Below are 25,333 nucleotides of genomic sequence, written 5' to 3'. Positions count from 1 at the left end.
AAGTTATCTACAAAGGACGAATTGTTTGCAGATGGACAGCTAAATCCCAGGGTGGCTTACGTACATTCAGTCAGTCATGTTTGTTCAGTTGCCTTGTCCAAAAATAATTTGGATGAGCGTTTTTTACGGTAAAATTCAGACGAGTGGAGTCATAAATAACTTATGAATAAATAACAGTTCATAAATACCTCGGGCTGTCTTCTCTCCAACCTGGTTTCCACAGTTTTCAGCAGTTGGCTGGGGTGTGACAGGTGTTGCCTCCATTCTGAGCTTATTCCCCTCATCCGTCACTTAAGGAGCCTTCATAAACACCAGGGTGAAACTTCAGACTTGGCCGGCTCTGTGGCCAGCTGCTCAGTGTTCTCAGTGTTCCTTCGCTGGGCAAGAGAGCACACCTTTCTCCCGTTGTTAGCTGTCCTCCCAGGAAAAATGTGAAGTGGTTTCATTGAAAGGGGAAAGAAAGCACTTTTGAACATCTTTCTACAGGATACCATCTAGGACCAAGCCGACTTGGCAAGCCTGCTGCTGCTTTATTTCCACAGCTGCAGGGAATCCTACTAACAGCACAGTGAGCTAGGTGGGGCTTCCTCAGTGCTCATCTGAGTAGGCTGGCATCATCTCTCCTAGAACATTCTCTGGGGCCAGGTTACCCCATGATCATCAGTACTGCTGCTCCGTGGGTGGAGAGATGCCAGCGCTGAGGGAGAGAGGAAGGGAGGTGTATCTAAGTAACCCAACATGGTTTCAGCCCCCAAAAGAATGTTGCCTTCTCTTATCTGCCACATAAAACAATGTTGCTGTCTCTATCCACCAAATAAAACAATGTTGCCTTCTCTATCCGGCTACATCTTCTGTGGCAGGCAGAGCATCCCAGCAGGGAACTTTGAGGGGACTTGGATTCCCTGATTCCCAGTGAGATATCTTGTCCATTCCCCTTGCTTGTCGGAGGAGGGGTGAAGGGCAGATAAAGGTTGCTCAGAGATCCTGCTGTAGCCTAAACCACTGAACGCCATTAATGTGCCTTCCTCCTTTTTGCTGTCTCCTATCTGCGTGCAACCGGTCTCTGCTGGCAGGTGGACATGGATTCAGCGGACTGACAAACAGACCAACATGAGAGAGCGTGTAGAATCTGAATGTAATTTCACAAAGTGAACACCAGTCTTATATAATACAGAAAACAAAGGGGTAGGATGTTACAGCAGGCAAAGTACATTGAGGTTATCTGACACAAAACAGAGGAATGATTTCAAAAGGACTTACAGGAGCCAGGTAATGTTTACAGTAAAGATAAAGTAGCTCTGCCTAGGGTCAGCTAAAGACAGGTAAGGATTTCACACCCTAGTCACAATTTGTGCTACTCCTTGTGAGAGCTAGCACCAGGGGGTTCTGCTCTAGCAGACCTTCTCATGAATAATACAATACCACAACCCCCCTATTTCCTAGGCCTTGGTAAAGACTTGCATATGAAAGTAACTTGGCTGTAATGAAGATTCTAAAAGTATGCTTTACTAAACTTGCTCTGAGATTTCTAACTCTTATCCAGTAAAATACTGTAAGAAAGCATGCAGGACCCTCCATGACATTGCAGGGACAAATCTGGGGCATTCCTAGCTATTAGAATGCAAGGTTCCAGGAGGCTGAGTTTCCTTGAAACTCTTTGCCTCAGGACTGCTTCCAGGTTTCCAAACCTGTAATGTGAGTCACTCCTGGGGTGGATGTAGCATGAGCTCTGTGTGACATTCTTTCTCTACACAAAGGCTCAGGTGCTGTGGAAACAGCAAGTGTGACGTGAGCTTAGTGGTAATCTCAGCATTAGCCTCATGAATGAACTTGCTTGAATACTAAAGAGTTGGCTGGTCTCTCAAGGAGTAACATCTTAAGCAATGTTAAAGAACAAAAAGCAAACAAACCAACAAAAAAAAAACCTTGGCAGCTAATATTTTTCTTTGTTGATTAGCTTGTTGATTAGTACAAGGGTACTGCTATATATTTTAAAACAAAATGAGTAGTTGGCCTTCTAGTAAATTCTTTCTCTAAACGTAACTAAGAGTTTATGTAACATGAATGCTTTTATGTATGTATGTTTGTATATATGTATGTATGTGTATGTATATATGTGCATACATGCACATAACATTCATGGGCTGGGGTAATACATGTGTGCATATCTGCAGACATTTTCTGTCACAACATTAAGCTTTTTTAGGGACATGGTTCTGCAGCAGGCTTTTCCAATTTCTCAGAAACCATCATGTTACATGCATACATGTGACCTTCACTGTACTTTGTAAGTGTTTAGCAAATCCCCTGTGGACATGTAGCAACAAAGCATGCGTCACTCTCTCACGTCTGTGTTATTGCAAGCAGTTTGTCACTGAGTGTCACCATCTTTACGTCTTTGTCACATGTGCATACACTGGGAGTCTGGAGATGAGCATTGTAGGTTTCCCAACATGTTCTCCAGACATTACAGCCATTTGTACAGCACCTCCACACTCCAGTCTCCTAGAACCGTGGGGAAGCATGGTGGTCTCTCTTGACTTTTCTTGGCAGCCTCCATGCTGGAATTCCCAGCTTTCCTAAGTGAATCTTTGGAAGTCCTTTGTCTGAATGACAACCATCTTGATGCCGTTCCCCCATCGGTCTGCCTGCTAAAGAACCTCTCAGAGCTCTACTTGGGCAAGTAAGTTGGTGTGGAGGGCAGGAGCAACCCTCTGAGGCAGAAGTCTTCCCTTTCGTCAAGAGGGACCAGGCAGAAAGTCCATCCGAGAAGCGATAGCAGGGATTCCAGACTGGGTATGGAAGGTGGAGGGAGGAAGATGACTAGCCATAGCTTGCTGCTTGGCTTGTCTGTCTCCCAGACAGTGAGGAAGACAGCTACATCCGTGACCCCTTCGGGTATTGAACTTTATGGTGGGCCAGGTCCTTCCTGTCAGGACCTTAAGCAGCATGCCTTAGGGTTGAAAATGTAGAATCTAGCAAGAGGAAGTAGTGGCCATCTTAATAGTATTAAGAGAGAGGGTGTAGGTGTTGGATGGGGACCCAGTCTGAAGCTGTGGGGACCCGCAGAAGACAGCACTTATGTTTTCATTCCTGACGATGCGGGGCCGTGGTGGGTTCAGTGTTTAAATGGAATATTGAAATTAAGGCCTAAGGCATGTGGCTTAGAAGGGGGCGTGACAGTAGCCACCACAGGCTGGGACGGCTTAGGAGAGCTGTGCCTGGGTATGCGTTTCTCTCACGCTGACTTGTTCCCTTCAGTAACCCTGGCCTCCGAGAGCTCCCTCCGGAGCTAGGCCAGCTGGGGAACCTCTGGCAACTGGACATTGAAGATCTGAACATTAGCAACGTGCCTGCAGAGGTCAGGAGAGAAGGTAGGACCTCCTCAGCTCGGTTCCATTCACTATCTTAGAAGGATAACTTAGGTTCCCTTGGTAGACTTTAAGAATGGGGTCCGTGGGTGAATGAACCCAATTCCAGCCTCACGGTTTGGGGAGATGCTGTGAAACTGACCCTGACACAGCAGCTACCATGGTAATAAGGTTCAGAGTGGTTAGGTAGTAAAGTATGCCAACTAGGGCGGTAAGGATGTTGTCCTTCAGTCCTGACTTTCATACTTAAGTTTTGGAGTGGTTATTATCATCCCATCCCTCCCTAAGATCCCTGGAACATATAGAAATTGTCCCTTTGGGGTGGAATTTTGGCCTCTTAAAAATGTGAGCCCATTCCCTTTATACATCATCTAGGGCGCCGTCCTTTTTCCTCCTCTGATTTCTCACAGGCCCGAAAGCAACACTGTCTTTCCTGCGTGCTCAGCTGCGCAAAGCAGAGAAGTGTAAGCTGATGAAGATGATCCTGGTCGGTCCCCCACGCCAGGGCAAGTCCACGCTCCTGGAGATCTTACAGACCGGGAAGGCCCCGCAGCTAGCACACAGTGAAGCCACCATCAGGACCACCAAGTGGGAGCTCCAGAGGCCAGCAGGCTCCAAAGCCAAGGTGAAGAATGGTGGACATGCAGTCCCTGTGGGCGGGAAGGACCTGTTCTCCTGGGGATCCTGGGCCTTCTGAGTCCAAGGCCCAAGATGTTCTGTGCTGCTCCGGACCAGGTCTTGCCAAGGGCGATGAGTCTGTTCTTTCCATGACCTTGCTGTCTCTCAGTCATAATGGAGTCAAGGCTCTTGGCCAGTGGCTCTTGACCGCAGCTGTCTGTTGGAGTCCCCTGCGGAGCTTTTAATGAACACGTGCTCAGGCTTCAAAGCTGGCCTCCGGGACATAGACTCACACAGGCTAGGGCGGGGCTCCCCTGGAATGAAGAACAAAGTGCCAGGGCAGGCAGTGAGAGATACCTCAGCATCTCAGCCCCTTAAAAGGAGAGGGTGAAGGCACCCCAGGAGCCCATGCCCCTTCCTGACTCCTGCTTCTGTTGAAGCTCTCCAAAAGTCCCATTAAACGTCCTGTTGAAAATGAATTTCTTCCCTCTCTGTCCATCATCCTGGTCTCTGCTCAGGACCAAGCAGGTAGAAATAAACTCTTTTTGTTTGTTTGTTTGTTTAAACCTTTTGAGTCTGAGAAGAACCTGTGGGGTCTCAGGCATGCCACTCATGTTAGCTACTGTCCTGTTGCTGTTACCAACATACAAAATACCTCTCAGGAATGACTTAAAGGAGAGCACGTGTGTTTTGGCTCACAGTCCCAGAAGATTCAGTCCACAGTCACTTAGCCCCTTGTGTTGAGCAAGACATCGTGACAACAGTTGAAGTGTGTGATGAGGACAGCTGTTCACATCATGAGGGTCAGGAAGCAGGCAGTGGCAGGAAGTGGCCAAGATAATATACTCCCGAGGACCCGCCTTTAGCAACCTACTTCCTCTATGTATGTCTTAGGTCCCTAGAACTTCCTGAGACCTCACTAGCGAGGGACCAAGTGTTCAAAACAGAAACCCCCAGCAGGCATTTCAAATTCAAACTGTAGCAGTGTTCCAACCAAAGAACACACAGAGAGCAGACGGTGCCATCCTTACCATTTTATATGTGTTTCTGCCTTCTCGTGGCAACTCTGGGATCCAGGGCACAGAGAGGTTTGCAGGTTAGAAGGCAGAGAAGCTGTGTCCGGCAGGAGCATGGCTTTCTTCTCCAAACCCGGTACAAGGAGAGGTATGTTTGATTGCAGAGTTTGTCCCATGGCGAATCAGGGAAATCCAGTTTGAGAAATGGAGCTTTTAGGCTGAAGGTATAAGCTAACAGACTCGGAGCTGGTCCTCTTTAGAATGGGGCCCTTGGAACCAGGAGTTCAGGTCAGTGGGATAGCCTGTGCTTAGCATGTGCAAGGCCATGAGTTCAATCCCCAGCACCCAGAGTAAAAATAAGAACAGGGTCCTGCCTGCTGGGTTCAGAACGTCGAGATAATGGATACCAGGCGCACTTGGAGCAGACAGAGAGTGACTAGCTGACTCACGTCTGAAAGTTCTCTACAATAACCAGAATCTTCTACAACCCCCTGGGCTTTGCTGTTTTGACAGTGACTCAGTCACTTTTGCTCCCAGCTGTTCTTCAGTGATTGGGCGCCCAGGCTTGAGGGGTGGATGGCATGAAACCCCCGCCTTCACTTTAAAGTTGTTGCTGCTTTTGTGAGCCTGGAGGCCCATCCCCCTCTGTGCGGCTGACCTTTAGCTGGCCGAGAACAGCTGTCTGCTTTCATCTTTATACAAAACCAGGTCAGCATGCTGTCTATGTCTTGGAAGCCAAAGTGCTGCCTTGTGGAAATGACGCCTGGCTATGGCTAACTGCGGCCTAGGTTTCTCCGCCAGCTCTGAGCTCATGCAGTGATGGAGAAACCATTTACACAGCCTTCCAGGCAGCCCAGTTCCTGTCGTAGGATTCTCTCGTCTTGGGGGTTTCCCATCCTCGTTGGTGGGCTCTAACCTTTGACCTACATGAGTTCGGGGGGGGGGGGGAGACGCCTCCTCCATCTGGCCCTTGCACAGAGGGTGGGAGCCATGATGTCAGAGCTGGGGAGGGGGTGAGGTTCCTGCAACCAGATGCCTTCCAACTGTGGGGAGCCTAAGACAACCAACATAACAGGCCATGATCTCCTCAGATCCCCTGCTCTGTTAGCTTCAAATAGAAGCCCTCGGACATCTACCTTTGTGCCTCTGGGCAGGTTTCCCTGGCCAGGATTGTTAATTCCCAAGACACACTGTGGTCTGTAATTTTTCCATGGCCATGTCTTTTCCAGATGCATTCCAAGTTGTACATTGTATTGTGGTTTCCTTGCCCCCCCTTGGTCACTCAAATGCCCCCTTCTGTGCCTTGTTGCTCAAGTAGGTTGAGTCCGTAGAGTTCAACGTCTGGGACATCGGGGGCCCGGCCAGCATGGCCACGGTCAATCAGTGCTTCTTCACAGACAAGGCGCTATATGTGGTGGTCTGGAACCTGGCACTGGGAGAGGAAGCTGTGGCCAACCTCCAGTTCTGGCTGCTCAACATCGAGGTGAGGAGCCACCTCCTTTGCCCTCTAGTGCTCATGTCCCAGCATGCCACGGTTCTGTGGTCTGAAGCGTTGTGTGGGTTATGATAAAAGGGACCACATAAGGAAAAGACACTCTTCTTGTTGAAGGGCTCCCCCAGAGGGCCCGATGTCTTCCAACTGTGGGGAGAATAAGATAACCTTGGTTCTTGATTGATATTCCCACTGAGAATCAGCGGCCTCCAGGGCTCAAGAGCCCAGTGTGCTTGTCATTTTCTTATTAACCTTAAACTCAATAACCCTGTGCGTGCAAGGCAGGCAGCACTCCCTCTCATGGTGAAGATGCCAATGGCCAGACACAGGCCTCTCCCTCGGGTAAGCATAAGGACCAGGCATCCCTCTCCATGGGCTAAACACAGCACCATTGACTGGAGCAGATCAGTTCCTAAGAGTTCATGCCCCTCAGTTCATAATGGACCCACAATGTTAGAGTCTGCAAGATGGTGGCCGAGCATGGACCACTAGCCTCCAAGGTTGGCACACTTGCTCATTGAGGAAACTGTTTTCCATTCTTTACTTGGGGAAAAGATACAAGGCTTAGCTGTGGGGTTCTGTTACCTGTTACAGGCCAAGGCCCCAAATGCCGTTGTGCTGGTGGTCGGGACACACCTGGACCTAATCGAAGCTAAGTTCCGTGTGGAGAGAATAGCAACACTGCGTGCCTACGTGCTGGCGCTCTGCCGCTCGCCGTCGGGCTCCAGGGCTACGGGCTTCCCGGACATCACTTTCAAACACTTGCAGTGAGTATTGCCTACCTCTCTCGTTCCCATCCTGCCTGGAATCTGTCATGGGAATGAGCCATGAGAGAATGACACCCTGAGCAGAGGATGGCCCGTTAGATGATTAGAGAGACAGCGTCTCCATAACTGTCCTTCTTTCCTTCCTGGGCCCTCTCCTCCTTTAAGGGCCAGTGCCAAGAGCACACAGTTCCCATGAAACAAAGACACATGAACCTGAGCACCATCCACAGCACTTTCAGATCACTGATCACAGACCAGCATCCCAGGGACCAGCATCCCAGTCCTTGCGTTGAATCTGCTCACTAGATCTGAGAGCAGCTGCTGAGTCTGAAAGCAGCGGCCGGGTGTGAGGCAGGGTGGGCTGGTGCTGAGGAGACTAGCCACCCCGGGTGTGTCACTCAATTAACCTCTCGTCAGTAGCCACCATGTTGCCAGGGATATGATGCTCAGGCTGTGAATCTGAGGCTCAGCAACGGGAGGGAGAATCCCTGAGCAGACTCAACGTGGGTGGCTGCAGCTACTCTAGGATTCCCTCGCTCTGGGTGGGATGGCATGAGTGCTGCTGTACACAGGTCAGGATGGCCTGTCAGTCAGAACGCAGCACCAGGATTTGGGGGGACCCCTGGTATGCCCCCAAGAAAGACTTGGAAGGGTCTTTAATAACAGGAGTGCTGGCTGGTTCATAGTCACAGCTTTAACAAAAATGATTCTTTCTAAGCTGGCACCCTTGGGAGGCCCAGTACCTCTGGGCCTTCCTCTTCCCCTGTGAATTCAGCCGATTGGGAACACAGACCAAAGCAGCATGGTGTAGGACATCCAACATGGGGCTGTGCACAGAGAAAGGCCTCCAGAGCCTTCCTTCCTATTTTCTCTTTCAATGACTTCTTGAGGTTTGTCGCCATTTGGGACAAATCTCCAGGGAAACAGAGATGCTATGTGCCCCCGAAGCAAAGAGGCAGTCTGTTGATTAAGCCCCAGTGTTTGCACATACAGTGAGATCTCCTGCAAGAATCTGGAAGGGCAGGAGGGGCTTCGGCAACTGATCTTCCATGTCACGTGCAACATGAAGGACGTGGGTAGCACTATCGGCTGTCAAAAACTCGCCGGCAGGCTGGTGAGTGTCTCCGCATCCCGTCAGGTTAGAGGCTCCTACTTTCCAGTCTTGGGAGCCACACTTCCGTCCCCGTTTTGCTATACGGCACGTGGGTGTGTCTAAAGGTCAGTAGTTCCAGGTGGAGACAGGGAAGGATCCTTGGCTATCACAATAGCCACTGGGATCACTAGATCTGCCGTTACCCTGTGTGCTTGTCCCCAACCGAGGTGGAGCAAAGCCATGCTCAAGAGACGTGTCTGCAGTTCTAATGCTGTAAAGGCACGTCCTCTGGACCTAAGACCATATAGTGGGGACGATGGTGGGGAGTGTTGATGCAGGCAGCACACACCCTTGGCACCTAAGAGGCCCATCTTTGACCCCCACCTGCACCCAGATCCCCAGGAGCTACATAAGCCTACAGGAGGCTGTGCTGGCTGAGCAACAGCGCCGGAGTCTGGGCGACCAAGTACAGTATCTGACGGACAGGCAGCTGGAGCAGCTGGTGGAGCAGACACCTGGCAATGACATCAAAGACTATGAGGACCTGCAGTCTGGTAGGCCAGGAGTGGGTACCCAGGCAGCATCGATATGGGGGACAGGAAGGCTGGCGGACGGAAGGGTGAGATACCTGTGAGGGTCCTGTACATCACATCTCTACCTGGACCCTCAGCACAGCAGGCTAGCAGGTTTACATGACAGCACTCAACACCTCCTGGAGTCTGCCTGCCCACATGCTGCCTCCCTCCTTGCTACCCCACCCCCACCATCCCTACACCTGCCCCTTTTCCCTTGGACAGAGAACATGGCAACTGTTCTGCAGAGGATGCACAACAGGCACAAATCAAACTGGTCACAGGACTTTGGTCCAGGCTAAACAATTACAACCAGTCCTTATTGTTGATGGTAGTTAGCATCTAAAATGTCACTATGGCTTCTGCGTTGGCAGATACAGACCTGGAGGAAGATAAGGTTAGGTTCTTGCCTGCTTCTGGTCACACTGGCATCAATAACCTTGTTTCACATATGCCTCTGTTCTGGTTTCCTTTCATTTGTTGTGATAAAATACCCTGACCACAGCAACTTAGAGGAGGAGAGGGTTGACTTGGCTTACAATTCTAAGTTCCAATCCATCACTGAGAATAAGTCAAAGCAGAAATCCTGGAAGTTCATCACATCACATCCAAAGTCAAGAGGAAAGAGAAACAAATGAACTCCTGCTGGCTGATTGCTCAGTTTCTTGCTAGCTTTCTTCTTTTTTATACTATTTAGGATTCCCTGTCTAGGGAATGGTGCTACCCACAATGGGCTATATCAATTAATAAGGCAGTCTCGCGCAGACAAGCCCATGGGCCAAACTGATCTAGGTCATTCCTCAATTGCAACTCTTCTAGGTGATTCTGGATTGTATCAAATTAACAAGATACACATATACCTTATTTAACTATTTAACAGGTATTGCTGAATTATTAGGTCATGTAGTGGCCTTTATATAGTTTCTGCCTCAACACTGTTTATCTAATGACATATTTCCTCTGTAAATCACAGTCTTATACGTAGAAACACTAGACAACCTTTTAGTCCTGTTTTGAAAGGGCATTTTAGACAGCAAAATTATCCCAGATAACATGGCAATCAATAGACCATAGAAGGGACACTCACGGGATAAGAGCTCAGGTGGGAACATGTACACAGGACCACCCACACTTTTCACACAGCTCTGCAAGTGCCTACACAAAACTGTGGAAGCACCTCACGGGTTGCTTTAGGAGGATCATGAGTAAATTTCATCATGGGCCTGGCATGCCAGAAGTATTGGTTTCTTCTAGAGTCCCCTTTGGTCCCTATGTGGTTCTGACACAGCTTCCTACCTCCCTCTCTGCAGCCATCAGCTTCCTCATAGAAACTGGGACCCTGCTGCACTTTCCAGACACGAGCCATGGCCTAAGGAACCTCTACTTCCTGGATCCCATCTGGCTCTCTGAATGCCTGCAGAGGATCTTTAACATCAAGGGCTCACGGTCGGTGGCGAAGAATGGGGTGATCCGAGCGGAGGACCTCAGGATGCTGCTGGTGGGAACCGGCTTCACACAGCAGACTGAGGAGCAATACTTCCAGTTCCTTGCCAAGTTCGAGATTGCCCTCCCTGTTGCCAATGACAGGTAAGCCCACAGCCCAGGGTTTTCTGAAGGAAGGAAGGAATGGGGTCTGAGGATACTGGTGGCCTCACTAAGATTTCCAGGGCTACCACCACCAAGATAACTAGCTCCTGGGGATGTCCAGTTGCCCCATGTAGGACAGCAGGAGAGTAAACACAGGGACCCCACTTTGATGATCTCATATCTGGTGTCATGGGCAACTCTTGGGGGCAGTTGGAAGAAGTCTACTTATCAACCGTGAATTATCTAACCCAATGATCTCTGGCTTAAATAGGGATACCTAGTTCATTACATTTAGTGTGATTAGTTTTATAGTTGGGTTCAAGTCCAGTAGCTTCTCATTTGTTTTATATTTATAGCATTCAGTTTGTTCCTTGGTTCGTTTTGTTCTACCTTCTTCTGGGTTAACTTTTTCAGTCTTTGTACTCATCCTATCTGATCTACATGCCTTCTGTGGTCCCACTAAGTGTTAGAACACCCATCCTTAGTAGTGTCTTCTCACATGCCTCTTTCCAACATCACCCACATCACTCCATGTCAGCACTCATCTTCCTGGACATCACAACTACCAATGCCCCAAACCCTGAAGTGGGACCCCTTCTGGGCTGAGGAGGCACAAGGGGACCAAAGCTCCAGCAGCTACCCAGTCTCCAGAAGATGTCCTGGCTCATGCCATTCACTTCCTGGGTTTGATGCTGGTATGGCCATGAGACAGCAACTAGTGTCCACAGTCCTTTGTGATATATCTGCCATAGAACACACCGCTCCTCTGTCCCCAACACCAGAGCCCTACAATACCACTAGAGACCTCTGGGGAACTGGGTTGCTCCCTTAGAAGCCATTTGGTGTGATCTGGGCATCCATAGAGACATCCCTACTTGATCCTTTGCTGTGTGGGTTTGGGAGGGGCCTCAAGGCCTTCTTGCTCCCTTTGTATGAGGGCCATGAGCTGAGTCCTAAAGAGAGAAACCTCAAAAAAGAATTCAAGGTCTGTGGTTTCTAAGAGACACAATCTCATGGCAGACTTTCTGGTCCTGTAGCTTGTTTAGAATATTTCTGCTCCTTCTTCGGTGTCCCCTGAGCCTTAGGTACAGGAGGAGGTGTTGTAGGTGGATCATTTGCAGCTGGGCAGCCTACAATCCGTTGTCTCTGCCGTTTGACCAGTTATGATAATGGTCTCTGTCCACTGCAGAAAGAGCTTCCCTGATGAGTGGTGAGAGCCACACTGATCTGTGAGTATAAGGATAAGTTTTAGAATGCAGTTAGGACATTTCCTGGTCTCCATGGACCCTATACACATGGCATACAGAGATAGATGCAGGCAAAACAGCTACACGCATCATCATCATCATCATCATCATCATCATCATTTTAAAAAGAGAAAAGAACCCAGCTGCTGCATCTCCAGGATACCCTGTGCCTGCCCCCTCAGCTCACAGCTCACAGCACATAGTGGATGTCACGTTCCAGATGCATTTGTAGGGAGGGGCTTCCCAGCTGTCAGCTCTGTAAAATGACAGTGGACAAGCACACACCTAGGTCACACAGTGATGCAAGGTTTTAATCATGACCATGTGTGCTTGCGATCCCATAAAACATGTGTTTTGTGTGAAGTCTCCGGGTTCTCAGCTTTAAGGCAGTTGTGTTGTTTTAATTAGCCAAGGACAACAAACAGCTTCGAGGACCAGCCGCAGTTACCCTGACCCCAGTATCTGGGTTGTCCTCAGAGCTCTGCAGCTGTATTCGGCTTTCCTCCACCAACCCAAGTCGATGTTCAGTGATTTCACAACCACAATCCAGTTTTCTGAGAAGCAACTTCAATTTGCTGCCTCTGGCATTTTTATGCCTTTACATCTTCCCTCCACCTCGCTCTAGTGTCTTGAACTCCATAGGGAGGGCCTCTGGCAAGCTGTACCTGGTCAGCCAATACCTTCCCACGGTTCAGCCTCTTTAGGGACCAGGGTCCTGTGGCAGATCTCAGGCCATGATAATCAGTCTCTCCCCTTATGTGTTTCAGCTACCTCCTGCCACACCTCCTTCCATCCAAACCTGGGCTGGACACCCACAGCATGCGGCACCCAATGGCTAACACCATCCAGCGGGTGTTTAAGATGAGCTTCGTGCCTGTTGGCTTCTGGCAACGGTTCATAGCCCGGATGCTGATCAGCTTGGCTGAGATGGACCTGCAGGTAGCATGGCTTTCAGTTGGAGGAGACTACATCCCCTGTGCTAGTGAGACCTGACTGAAGGTTGCCCTCCTGAAGAGATGTAACCGATGTAGGGTCAGGAAGTAAATGTAGCATGAATCCATTGTCCTTGGCTGGGCATGCCACATTTTTACCCATCTTGCTTAGACTACTCCCTCCTCAAGTTACTGTCCCAAATGTTAGCCATTTCCAAGTCACTGTGGAACTTGTTCTAGCAGAAGCAGGGTCCCCCCATGAAGCCACCGTGGTTTTGGTGCAGTAGTTATGAACTGGGCCAAGAACTAACGTTTAAAATCATGTCCCAGCACCGTGACTTCATGGTCTCGCTATCCTGGGTGTTGTGATTATAAAAAGATAAATAGATATAAGATTAGATTCCATGGGGGTGTGGTGAGGTATGGGGGGGAGGGGTGCCTCAGCGGTCCCATGCCAAGGCATCCCTTCCCCCTGAGGGACCAGCCACACGACAGTATAGTATACAATAGAGTTTATTCAGGGCATGGGGAGGGGGAGATAAGAGGGTAGTAGAGGCAGAGAAAGGCAGAGAGGAGGAGAAAGTAGAGAAGTAGGGGCCGGCCATGGCCATGTGGAAAGGGGGGAAGGGAAGGGGGAGAAAAGAGCCCAAGAGGGCAAGAGAGAAGCAAGCTGGAAGCAGGAGTAAGAGGGAGGAGGGGGCAAGCAGCCCCTTGTACAGTGGGCCAGCCTACCTGGCTGTTGCCAGGTAACTGTGGGGGTGGAGTCCAGACAGAATACCAATACTGGGTATACACTTTGATTCACCCAAGAGGAACCCATAACTGACACAGCCCTTCCCGGATCACCCAAATGTAAATGCTTGGCTGTAAGCACCCATATGTAAGTGCCGTTGTAAGGACAACTTACAGGAGTGGGTTCTCCCCATTCATCTTGTAGCCCCAGGGATGGAACTCAGGTTGTCAAGCTCAGCAGCGAGCATCTGTACTAAGCCATCTCACTGGAGAATCTACGGATTGGAGTTAGATGTGCATCCCATGCCCAGCCTGCATCACTCGGGCTTTGTAAAGCTCCCTGGTGACACCACTCTGCAGCCAAGCTTGGAACCACTGTTGGGAAAAAAACAAAACAAACAAACAAAAAACAAAAAACTTGCTTTGACAAAGAAGAACCAGACCAAGGCTGTGTTCTGTGGGTCCAGCTAGAGTTACGGAGAAGGGGCCAAGCTGTCAGTCAATAGTAATTTCATGCAAGACACTCATACAGAAGTAATGTTTACCTAGAGCAGTAGTTCTCAAAGTGGGGTTCACAGATCAGCAACATTGACCTCACCTGAGATCCTGTGAGAGATGCTCACTGTCAAGCCCCAGCTGCAGATTTACCACCTCGGGAACTTCAGGAAGGAGTCCTCCTATGTTGTTGACAGCACAGCCAGGGGCTTGTGCCACACACTACGGTTTGTGAGTCCCTGGCATGCACTCAGACTGTTGAAGTGTTGAATCTTTTTGACACCGATCTCTGCTTGAGTTTGCTTTTGCCAGCCTCCAATTAGAATGCCATTATTGAACTATAACGTCTTGGCCCAGTAAAGATGGTCTTTGATCGTCCCATTTTCTGGGAAGAAAAATAAACATAAGAGGCTGAAAATCAATCAAGACCGTCGCAGCAGCCTGTGTCGAGATGGCAGAGGCTTGAGGGGGGTTGTCTCGTTATGATGTCAAAATGGTTCACTGTCTAACAGAGTGTGTGCTGGCCGCTGCCTCTCCTAGGGTTCTCTCTGTCTTCTGCCCTCCATTTGAACCATGTCCTGCTGTGTTCTAAGTGGGAGGTCACTATGCCCCCCCCCACACACACACATCGTGGGAGGTTGAGCTCAAGGGGGTGGGGTGGGGAGAGGGGGGCTGGGTGGGATTACCAACAGCAGGTCAGGCTGAGTAATCCATACAGAATGAAATCCTGTTAAAATTCAGGAAGAGAAGGGAGAAAAGTTCAGCCTCGGATTCATCAAAGACATGCAGATTCGCCCAGCAAGTCTCTATTTGTTGATCTGTCACACCAACAAAGAGCCCAGCCAAGAAGCCCAGCCCCAGTGGGCAGTGGATGTGACAATAGTCTCTTCCTTTTCAAACCTCCCTATGCATCCAGAACCTTAAAACTGCCAGACCCTAGACCAGGCATCCCACTGCTCAACCTACTCCGGAACCAGAGACATGGGCACGTGCTTCTCGTGTGTGCGGCACTCTATGTTCAAGGGACCAGAAGGTCCGACCTAGCAGAAAGGAAAGGTTCAAGAAATCACTATCATAGCCTTAGGGGAATGAATTTTAAGTGTTTTCAATGGCCTGGGAACCACGACGTTTTCAAAGTATACCTTGTTGCCTGCTAGAGCCTGGAGCATAGTGGGCAAGCATGTACCACTGAGCTATGTCCCCAAGCCCAAGCGCTTGCAGAATGAGATACACAATCCGAATCATTGGGGTTTTTTTTATTGTTTTGTTTTGTTTTGTTTTTTACATATATGTATGTAATAAGAACACTCCCAGACACTCACACCTACTCGTACCTTCCTGCTGGGTGTTAAATTGTTAAATTGTTGGTTGCTTATTCCTCCCCCCAACACACACTATATTTTTCTGTCCTGTCCACATTATCTAATGTAAATGTTCACTTTTGAAGTCAGGGAGGGAAGTCTTGAGGGGACGGCCTATTTGTAATCACTAGGAGAGTCTGTTCCCAGGCTACCCTGGAGACCCTTCCACTCCATGTGGCCTTTTTGACTTGGCAGCGGGGGTGGGGGGTGGGGGGGAGCTGCAGGCGTGGGAGGCACGGGTGGGAAAGACGCAGCGATTTATCAAGATGGGGCCGGGTCGGCCTGCTCAGAGCTCTGCCCAAGGCCAACGAGGAGCCCAGAATTCTTAAACAGGGCCCTTTCTCTCTCGTCTTTCAGCTTTTTGAAAACAAGAAGAATACGAAAAGCAGGAACCGGAAAGTCACCATTTACAGTTTTACAGGGAACCAGAGAAACCGCTGCAGCACATTCAGAGTGCGAAGAAATCAGACCATCTACTGGCAGGAAGGGCTGCTGGTCACGTTCGATGGGGGCTACCTCAGGTGGGAACACTGGGGAGCCCCCTGCTAGGTCAGCACGGTAGCCAAGCAGCGGTCCCGTGAGAGTCCTGACTTAGTGCCTTTCCCACTTGGAGTCCAGAGTTCTCCTCCTGAGGAAGGCTTATCACAGTAGCTTGCTAGAAATAGAGACTTTCCCAGGTAATGTCCCCCTGGCCCCGTCTTCCTACCCTCCCCAACTCCTTCTTCAGGATAGACTGAGGGAAGCCTCAGTCCAGGGTTTCAGTTCACTCCAGTTGGGGGAGTAGGGACAAGGACAAGTTAGATCATAAAACAGGTATATAAACACGACAAGCCACCCCAACATCCTGCAGGGCACACCGACCCTGAGGGTCCCCGGGGAATCGCCCCAGGTTCCTGACACTGGGCTCCTTTTCACTTCCGGGTTACAGTGTGGAATCCTCAGACGTGAACTGGAAAAAGAAAAAGAGCGGAGGAATTAAAATCATCTGCCAGTCAGAAATGAGGGACTTCTCAGCAATGGCTTTTATCACAGACCATGTCAACTCCCTGATCGACCAGTGGTTCCCCGGTAAGAGAATATTCTGGAACCAGCCTTTGATCATGCTTACATAAACGTATGTATGTATGTGTGTATATGTGTGTGTTAATATGTGTATATCATATATATCTATGCATGTGACATGCATATATACATACACACATATACATACACATATACACATATATGATGTCATATATGTATATGGCTATATATGGCTGCCTCTTAGAGAACGCGAACCAGGATTCAGTCTTTTGCTGAGAGTCCTGCTCCAGGTTAGGACAGGAGGTCCTGTGGGAGTAAGTGTGACAGAGGGTATGTGTCACAAGACAGAACTAGTTAGGTCTCCTGGGCGCCTACAATATATGGGAGGGATGTCTCTGGGTCCCACACGTGGCCCAATGACATTGTTAGTGTGATTCATACATGTTCTATGTAAGTTGAGGAGGTCTGTCCCTGGTGTACCGTCAGTGAGAGAGGAGGGCAGAGCTGCAGTGCCAGTTCCTCCTTCCCAGTGTGCCCCTACCGGGTCCTGGTGAAGAGCAAGTCACCCACACAGCCTTTCTCAGACTCTTTGAATCCATTTCCCTACTGACAACTGACCCAAAGAAAATACTGTTTGAAGCGAACCCCCTGGGGGCCTCTGTTTTGCTACTGGGGTGGACAGAGAGCAGACAGCAGAGTAGTGGGGTGGGGGCGGGGTAGAGAGGGTGGGGGTGGCTTTGGAGCAGCAAGCAGCAGGAAGGCAGCTGTGGGGAGGAGCCCGCTGAGGGGAGGAGCCCGCTGAGGGGAGGAGCCCGCTGAGGGGAGGAGCCCGCTGAGGGGAGGAGCCCGCTGAGGGGAGGAGCCCGCTGAGGGACTACTACTCCTCTTTGCAGTCTCTGGAAACCAGAGGAGAGGAGGGATTTTGGATGGCTTGTCCGTCACACAGGCCTCTATGAACTGGTCTACTCACCTGCCCCAGAGCCTTACATCCCAGGAGGACAATGGGAAGGTGCTTAAGGATGCCACTGGATACATATTGCAGACACAGAGTCCGGCTCTCTTGCATATTGCTTCAGAGTGACCGACATGTACAGTGGCTTTTGGAAGGGAGTTCTCAGAGAAAACAGCCAGGGTGTGAGTCAGGGTGACTAGAGGGCTCTTGGCCAGCGAATGGGGCTCCCAAGCCCTGTGTCAACTCCAGCCTCTTAGTAGCTCCCTACCAGCCTGTGCCCCGCCCCAGTAGGACCTAGGGATTTGGCAGGTAAGCCAGTCATCTGAGAGAGAAGAAACTCAGCCAAGCAAGCCTTTGAGACGAGATGCCCGAGAGCCAGCAGCCAAGTGTGGATGTCAGGTGCGCCCGGGACATCTAGGGGTCCAGACTGTCCTGTACATAGCAGGTCACTGCCCGGCCCAGGGTGCTTTCATGAGTGTTTCTTAGTACCCACTGATGAGAGGGACACAGAAAAGATGTATATCCTAGTAGGGGAACCCACATCAAGTGTCCAGCTTTCCCATGATCTTTTGTATTCATTATCCCCTGCATCTAACTTCCCTCCGTTTCTAACTAGTACTAACTGTGGTTAGGGTAATGGACTATATAGCTCAGATTCCGCCCCAGCCATTCAGGTAAAGTCCCCACCACTCCCGTCTTGCCTTCCTCTGCCAGCCTTCCGATGACTGCAGGCAACTCGGGGGTCTAGACCACGGGGTAACCCCTCTGTGGTGAGTCCTTTGGGCTCAACAATCTCCCCGTCCAAAATGTCACTGGAAGGCAAGGACAGTTGGTATATGCTATAACCCCAGCATTTGGGAAGCTGAGACCAGAGAATCTTGAGTTTGAGACCAGCCTCGGCTATAGAGCCAAACCCTGCCTTAAAATCAAAACCAAAGCAATAAGTCACCCCAGAGTAGTACTGGATTTCTGGCTCTCCTGGGCCCAGGTAGGAGCAGACAGAACCTCTGATAGAAAAGCCAGCCAAGCTCAGAGTTCTAGGGTACTGCTCAGAACATCCACGGCCGGTTCACAGGAACTGCCTCCTCTGTCCCCATTTAGCCCTGACAGCCACAGAAAGTGACGGGACCCCGCTGATGGAGCAGTACGTGCCCTGCCCTGTCTGTGAAGCATCCTGGGCCCAGCACGCAGATCCAAACGAGAGGTCAGAGAGCGTGCAGTACTTCGATATGGAGGACTGTGTGCTCACAGCCATCGAACGGGACTTCATCTCCTGCCCCAGACACCCAGACCTCCCAGTTCCACTTCAGGAGCTTGTACCAGAGCTGTTCATGACTGACTTCCCAGCCAGGTATGCCCCAGGGTCCCTCCCAGGACAGGGAGGCAGGCTGTGCGCCTCTCCTACCAGTTCATGGGGTGACAGACAGTAACTGTACCAACCATTCCTCCCTAAGTCTCAGGTGACTTAGATTCCCCCCATCCCAAGCTTCCTGAAGGTAACTAGACCAATGGCTTTCCACTGGAGTCCTCGGCAGGCCCTGCTGCACTTGGCTCACAAAGCAACAGGGACACCTTCTCTCTCCGCTCCTCTGTGGGCTGGCGCTCCTTTCTGTGTCCCTGTGATGCATTCACCATACAGAGCAGGAGACTGAGATGGCATAGGCTGTACAGGTTGACCCCTGGCATGTGATAGATCCAGGGTTAGCCTACTTCAATCCAACCACACAAGTGGCTTGGAACTGTTATTCCCGCAGAGGGAAAACTAGCAACCGAGTCCAGGACACGCCCTGCCCGAGGTTGGAGGCTAACCCCTTCACTGTGTGTACTGTAGGCTCTTCCTGGAGAACAGCAAGCTGGAGCACACGGAGGGTGAGAACAGCATTCTGGGCCAAGGTGGCAGTGGCACAGTCATCTACCAGGCCCGGTACCAGGGCCAGCCTGTGGCTGTGAAGAGGTTCCATATCAAGAAGTTCAAGAATTCTGCTAATGCCCCAGCAGGTAACAGGGCCATAGCCAGCACTTTTTCTTCGGATACATGAGCACTCTTGTGTCTGACCTCCAGGCTACCTTAGGGAGGACAGAGGTCGCGTGCACGTGGGGCAGGAAGGGAGGAGGATTTGGGGGCTGATGTAGTTGGCGCAGCTCTCCTTTGTGTCTGGCCTGGCAGGTTGGTGAGTACAAGATGGAGCTCCAAGCCAAGTGGGGCCTTAATATCGCTACCTGTCTAGGCAGAAGAGTGTGTTAGCAGAGACCACTCCTCCTAGGTCTGCTTTGTGCCTGCCAGAGGCCTGGCACACACGGATGGGTAATCTGAAGTGGAACCGCCTGGAACCTCGTGGTTTCCCACCTTTCCACTTTGTTCCCAGAAACAATGACTTCTTATATATGAGTAAATACTTAGGCCAATAGCTTTGGCTCTGTTCCCTGCATAGCTCATATCTCAATAAGTGAGTTTATTCTAGTCTAAGTTAGTTACCCCTCCTTAAGTGTTCTGGGGTGAATCTCGCAGATCTGACTATTTCCCAGATTTTCTTTCTTTCTCTCTCTCTCTCTCTCTCTCTCTCTCTCTCTCTCTCTCTCTCTCTCTCTCTCTCTCTCTCTCTCTCTCTCTCTGCCAGAACTCTCACCTCCTACTCCCTGCCTTTTCTCATTGGCCATAGGCTTTTTTAACTGGCAGGTGATGCTTCCACTCACTACAAGAGATGCTCTCTACAGTCTGATATCAGGCCGACTCCTCATCTGCAGGGCTCCTTCAGTCATGTCCTGTGCAAGCAGAAAGCTGCATAATGAAAGACAAGAGAATGAGGCAAACTCTGTAAAGAGATATTTGGGATGTTCCCTCCCCACTACCCCCCCCATCCACACCCTACACCCCACCAAGAAAGCCAGGAGGCAGCACACTCAGACCTGCATAGCAAATACAGTCCAAGACCCCCTTCCAGTGAGAGAGGTCTTCAGTGCTCCCGTTAATCCATTTCTGTTGCTACCACAGAATATCCCATGCTGGGGAATTGATAAACAATCGAAGTTGCTTGGCTCAAGGTTGTAGTATGTGAGAGAGCCCAGAGCTTAGTGCTGGGGGATCTCTATACTATATCATCCCAGAAGGCAAAGAGTGAGAGAGGGGGGAGCCAGAGGCCCAGAGGGGGCTATACTTCCTTTTCTAACATGCCCACCCCTTGGCATGGCTACCTTAAGTTTTCCACACATGAGCACTGAGGGGGCGAGGGGAGACACGGTCTAACCATAGCGCTCAGCCCAGGCCTCCTCGCTCCAGCCGGCGTAACTGCCCCTTGTTCAGGATAGCTCCCACTGTGATCACCAAGTCAATGTATGTGCTTTGGTAGAAAAATTAGAATCCTAGAAACCGGAAAGAAAGAAACGAATTTGCAGTTCGTTGCGGAGAATATTGGTTTCTGCACTGATCCAACAGACTTGGTTGACAAACCTCAGCCTGATAAAGTCCCCCGGAAATCCTGGACTTAACACAGGCTATTAGAATTCAATGGCGCTTCGTACCCAGCAGTGCCCGTTAGAAAATACCCTCCACGGTGGTGACCAACAGCACCTGGGACTGTGGTTAACGAGGGAACCTTGAGTCCCAGCTGAGTGACTTGACTAACGGAGCATCCAGTGCATATGCGTTGACCCAAAGTCAAGCAAGAGCTGACCAGGGAGGAGCCAACCCCACAAAGGTCATGAATTAGTCTACAGAGGTTACAGCAGGCTCCTTCCAGGGCTCCACGCAGGTCTGCCTAGGAAGTGGAAGCAGCCCGTGGGCTCAGGAAGCCTGCACGCAGCAGAGGTGACCTTGCTGGCCTGAGAGAAGACAGCGTACTCACTAACTGGGGTGGAGATCAGAATCTTATCCACCCTGCAATAAAAAATAAAAATGTAATGGGTTAAAGAGCCAATGTGAGAATGGACCTTTCCCTTAGCAGCCGAATGGCCAGTGCACTCAAGGCCTTGCACAACCTGTGAGCCTGTCACTAAGGCAACAGACCCCCGACTTTAAAATCTGCGAGAAAGGAATAGAAATGGGAACCAAAACAGTCAGGACTTGGCTCTACCCTGCCTGGTGGCTTCAGAGACAGATCCTGTGTAGACTGGCCACAGCCAGGGGTGCTGTCCTGAGCCTCCAGAGTCTCCTGCAGGCCATCCAGCGTGAGATGCACGACTGTCAAGGGTGCTGGAAGAAGTGGCGGCATGGCTGGAAATCACTCATCCCTGCTGTAGACCTTTCTCCTCTCATGGGAACAGCACAGGCCAGCAGCCATGGACAGAGGTCTTGCTGGCTGATGATAGTGATGGTGGTTTTCACCTTTACTAGTCCTGGCTACTTGGTTAGGAATGAGGTAACCTTCGGTGACCCTGAGGGTTGAGGGGAAGGAGACTAATCGCATTCCAAATGGTGCCTGGGCCAGGTTTTGAACATGGTAAGAGGGTACAGATGAAATAAGGTCAGCGGTACCTCCGAGCGAGTGGCAGCTATGGTGAGAACTGTAAGGGTGTTCTCTAAGCCACGAGGTTGGAGCCCCATGGCAGTCCTCCCTTGAGGGAGCCTGGGGGAACTCAGGGAGGGCCCAGAAACTGTCACAAATAACAAGGCCACATTAGCTCTTGAGAAAGGAAGAGACTCCGTGTTGTCATTTGCAGCTGGAAGACTCGACTCAACTGCAGTAGCCCGAGGACCTCCCTTTGGGGTCCTTGAACAAAGCACAGAAGATAATTTCAGGACGAGTCACAGTGAAGCACAGTTAGCAAAGTTGTCTCTTTAGAGTGACAGAGATGGTGCACCTTGTGGATGTAAGCAGAGGCCATCAGAGGGAAAAAGAGATATCTTTAAAGAAAGGATAATAGCACCGGCCTACGACGTGGGCGTGGCCACTCAGGAGAGTCAGCGCTTAGGTTCCTTAGAGTGTATATGTGCATGTGTGCGTGAATGCATGTGTGCAGGTGTGTGTGTGTGTGTGTGTGTGTGTGTGTGTGTGTGTGTGTGTGATTTTGTAGCTGAAATTAATGCCCAGGCTCAAAAATCAAGTAAAGTTTAAAAATTAAGTGCAAAACTATGATCTAGCTCACCTATTTCCCCCATCTTAAAGACTCTCCCTCTTGACAAGGAAATTGCCAGGTTTTACTGGGTAGTTGTTGAGGGCTGGCGTGGAGAGAGGATACTGAGATAGGTGGACTCTAAGGTCTCTCTCCATCTGTCTTTTCTTGACTTGAGCACTCCTCTTACAAGTGCAGCTCAGGGAAGGGTCTGGCAGCCCCGAGGGCACTCTGGGTAGGTCTATCAGTAGTGGTGATGGTTTTCGGTTCCCAGTCAGAGGGGAGGCAATCAGATGCTGGGTAAGGAGTTTCTTCCCTTCTGCCATCCCCTTAGTTTTTCCTGACTTTCTATCCTGTCTTGGTCTCAGCTCCACAATGCCAGCCTTTAAGTCCAGATTCTGGGCATCAGAATCATAATCCTTCATGCAGTGTGTACTTTAAAATACAAATCCATCTTACCTGACCCAAATCTCGGTTGTGCAGAGCTAAGTATGGCAGGCCCTCTGTGTCCCGTGACCCTTAGAAACAGCCTACTCGGCCTAGACCTGGGTCTACCTCGCCTTAGGTCCAGCGGGGAGGCCGTGACCTGCACCTGTTGTTCCTCCCAGTTACCTGATGGCCTTGCTTTGTCCTGCAGACACCATGCTGCGGCACCTGAGAGCTATGGATGCCATGAAGAACTTCTCAGATTTCCGTCAGGAGGCCAGCATGCTGCATGCCTTGCAGCATCCCTGCATCGTGTCGCTCATCGGCATCAGTATCCACCCACTCTGCTTCGCCCTGGAGCTGGCCCCGCTGGGCAGCCTCAACACTGTGCTGTCTGAGAATGCCAAAGGTACCACACTCTGAGAGCATTCTAAGGGGCCGTGCCCGCAGCCTACTCCTGGGAGGCCAGCAGGGCCCTAGTGCAGGACAGGGCCTTTCTCTTATCTCACATGGCTCTCTTGCTCAAAAAAACAAAACAAAAAAACAAACAAACAAACAAACAAAAAACAAAGCTGTAGACGGTTTCGTTGAGCCAAGGGTCTTGCCAACTCCAAACATGGGACAGGGCATCGTGAGGTAGCCCACTTTGGGGTCAGACAGAAGCAAATGGTGCACGTCTTTAATCCAGCACTTGGGAGGCAGAGGCAGGCAGATTTCTGAGTTCGAGGCCAGCCTGGTCTATAGAGTAAGTTCCAGGACAGCCAGGGCTCCACAGAGAAACCCTGTCTCGAAAAACAAACAAAAACAAAAACAAAACAAAACAAACAAACAAAAAGCAAATCTCAAGTCTTAAAAGAAGAGGAAAAGAAAAGAGCCCCAACTGGGAAGACACAGAGCCTTCGGTGAGACAGCACCATTAGCCCTTGAAGAGACAGCAGCTGGTACCTTAAATCCCAGCTGCATCTCTAAATCCTCCTGTAACCACATCTACACACTGGGCACCAGTTAAGGTGGCGCTTAGGATCCCTTCTGCTCAAATAAACTTAAAGGGAATTCTGAAGGAATTACCCAACCATCCCCAAACGGATGCCAGAAGTAGGGGGCTGGCTGCCTTCTCTAAGAAAGGACAGTTATTAAACCAGTTACTTCTCAACCTCAGTGAAAATGGAAAGGATTTATGCAGTGTCTATAGCTTTAGTCTACACTCGACCGAAGGACGAGGTTGGCCTCGGATGAGTGCTGGGGCCTTGAATCCTTTTATGAAAACACATGCAGCCCCACACACGGCCTAAAAGGATCCCTACGAATGAGCATTTCTCTCCTAAAGGCATACGACTTCACTTAAAGCTGTTCTCTGTCATCTCTGGCATGAAGAAGAGCAAGAATGTATCGGGGACATTTAGAGTGGTAGGGGATGTGTTAGTCGCTGTGTCACAGTAACTTTTCTCTGTCACTGTGACAAAATGCCAGAGACAAACAGCTTACGAGAAGGGAAGGTTTGTTCTGACTCACTGCTTCAGAGATTTCAGGTCATCATCAGTTGCCCTTGTTCTTTGGGCCTGTGGTTTGTGGTACTTTATGATGGGGTCACATGACAGGAAAGATTAGCCATGTCATGTCAACTAGGATGTTGGGGGGGGGTGAGTTAGAGTTCTATTGACTCCTTCAAAGGCGTGTCCCCATGGCCTCACTTCCTTCCGTGAGGCCTGTCTTAGCGTTTCTATTGCTAAAATACCATAACCAGAGCAGTATGGGGAGGAAAGGGTTTCTTTCTGCTAGCTTGTGATACATCATCTTATGGAAGCCAGGGCAGGAACCTAGAGACAGGAACTGATGCAGAGACCATGGAGGAACACTGCCGGTGGGCGTGCTCAGCCTGCTCTCCTATACAACCCAGGACCACCTGCCTAGCGTAGGCTGGGCCCTCCCCCATCAATCATCAATCTAGAAAATATACCACAGGCTTGCCCACAGGGCAGCAGAGAGGGGGTTCATTTTCTCAGGTGAGGTTCTCTCCTCCAAACTGACTCTAGCTTGTATCAAGTTGACATAAATACTGCTTTCTTCCCAAGATTCTTCCTTTATGCCCCTGGGACACATGCTCACCCAAAAAATAGCCTACCAGATTGCCTCGGGCCTGGCCTACCTGCACAAGAAAAACATCATCTTCTGTGACCTCAAGTCGGACAACATCCTAGTATGGTCGCTGAGCGTCAAGGAACACATCAACATCAAACTGTCAGACTACGGCATCTCGAGGCAGTCCTTTCACGAGGGGGCCCTGGGTGTGGAGGGTACCCCAGGCTACCAGGCTCCAGAGATCAGGCCTCGCATCGTGTATGATGAGAAGGTATCTGCCTGTCCCCCCTGTCATCCATGCAGAGCAGGAGCCCAGGACCAGTGAGAAGCCAGACGGGCAGTCCTGGGGCTCTGGGCTCATCTTCTCCGCGAGGTTTCTTCTCTCAGTGAGGGGGATTCTGGCTCTGACCAGAAGGTACTGGGGCCCTGTCTGCCTGTTTGTTAACAGATTGACCTCTGTACTTAGCTTTAGAAGTACTTTTTAGTGTGTGTGTACATGTGTGTACACTTGTGTACACGTG

General features: G+C 50.3%; 1 protein-coding gene across 2 annotated transcripts in view; it reads left to right on the top strand.

Moving 5' to 3' along the window:
• Positions 1-25,333, top strand: part of Lrrk1 (leucine rich repeat kinase 1) — a 131,913-nt gene that overhangs the window by 92,675 nt on the left and 13,905 nt on the right. For both annotated transcript variants that reach the window (XM_021205384.1, XM_029540805.1), the window contains exons 13-27: positions 2,554-2,683; positions 3,262-3,374; positions 3,782-3,996; positions 6,324-6,488; positions 7,092-7,264; positions 8,258-8,378; positions 8,752-8,911; positions 10,240-10,516; positions 12,531-12,702; positions 15,641-15,804; positions 16,212-16,351; positions 18,360-18,609; positions 19,090-19,256; positions 22,945-23,142; positions 24,806-25,083. In XM_021205384.1, coding sequence (XP_021061043.1) covers positions 2,554-2,683; positions 3,262-3,374; positions 3,782-3,996; positions 6,324-6,488; positions 7,092-7,264; positions 8,258-8,378; positions 8,752-8,911; positions 10,240-10,516; positions 12,531-12,702; positions 15,641-15,804; positions 16,212-16,351; positions 18,360-18,609; positions 19,090-19,256; positions 22,945-23,142; positions 24,806-25,083 — 2,723 coding nt within the window. The remainder of the gene's footprint in view (positions 1-2,553; positions 2,684-3,261; positions 3,375-3,781; positions 3,997-6,323; positions 6,489-7,091; positions 7,265-8,257; positions 8,379-8,751; positions 8,912-10,239; positions 10,517-12,530; positions 12,703-15,640; positions 15,805-16,211; positions 16,352-18,359; positions 18,610-19,089; positions 19,257-22,944; positions 23,143-24,805; positions 25,084-25,333) is intronic.

Source organism: Mus pahari, chromosome 1, assembly GCF_900095145.1.
Source record: "Mus pahari chromosome 1, PAHARI_EIJ_v1.1, whole genome shotgun sequence".
Lineage (NCBI taxonomy): Eukaryota > Metazoa > Chordata > Mammalia > Rodentia > Muridae > Mus > Mus pahari.
This window is presented reverse-complemented; position numbering and strand designations above follow the sequence as displayed.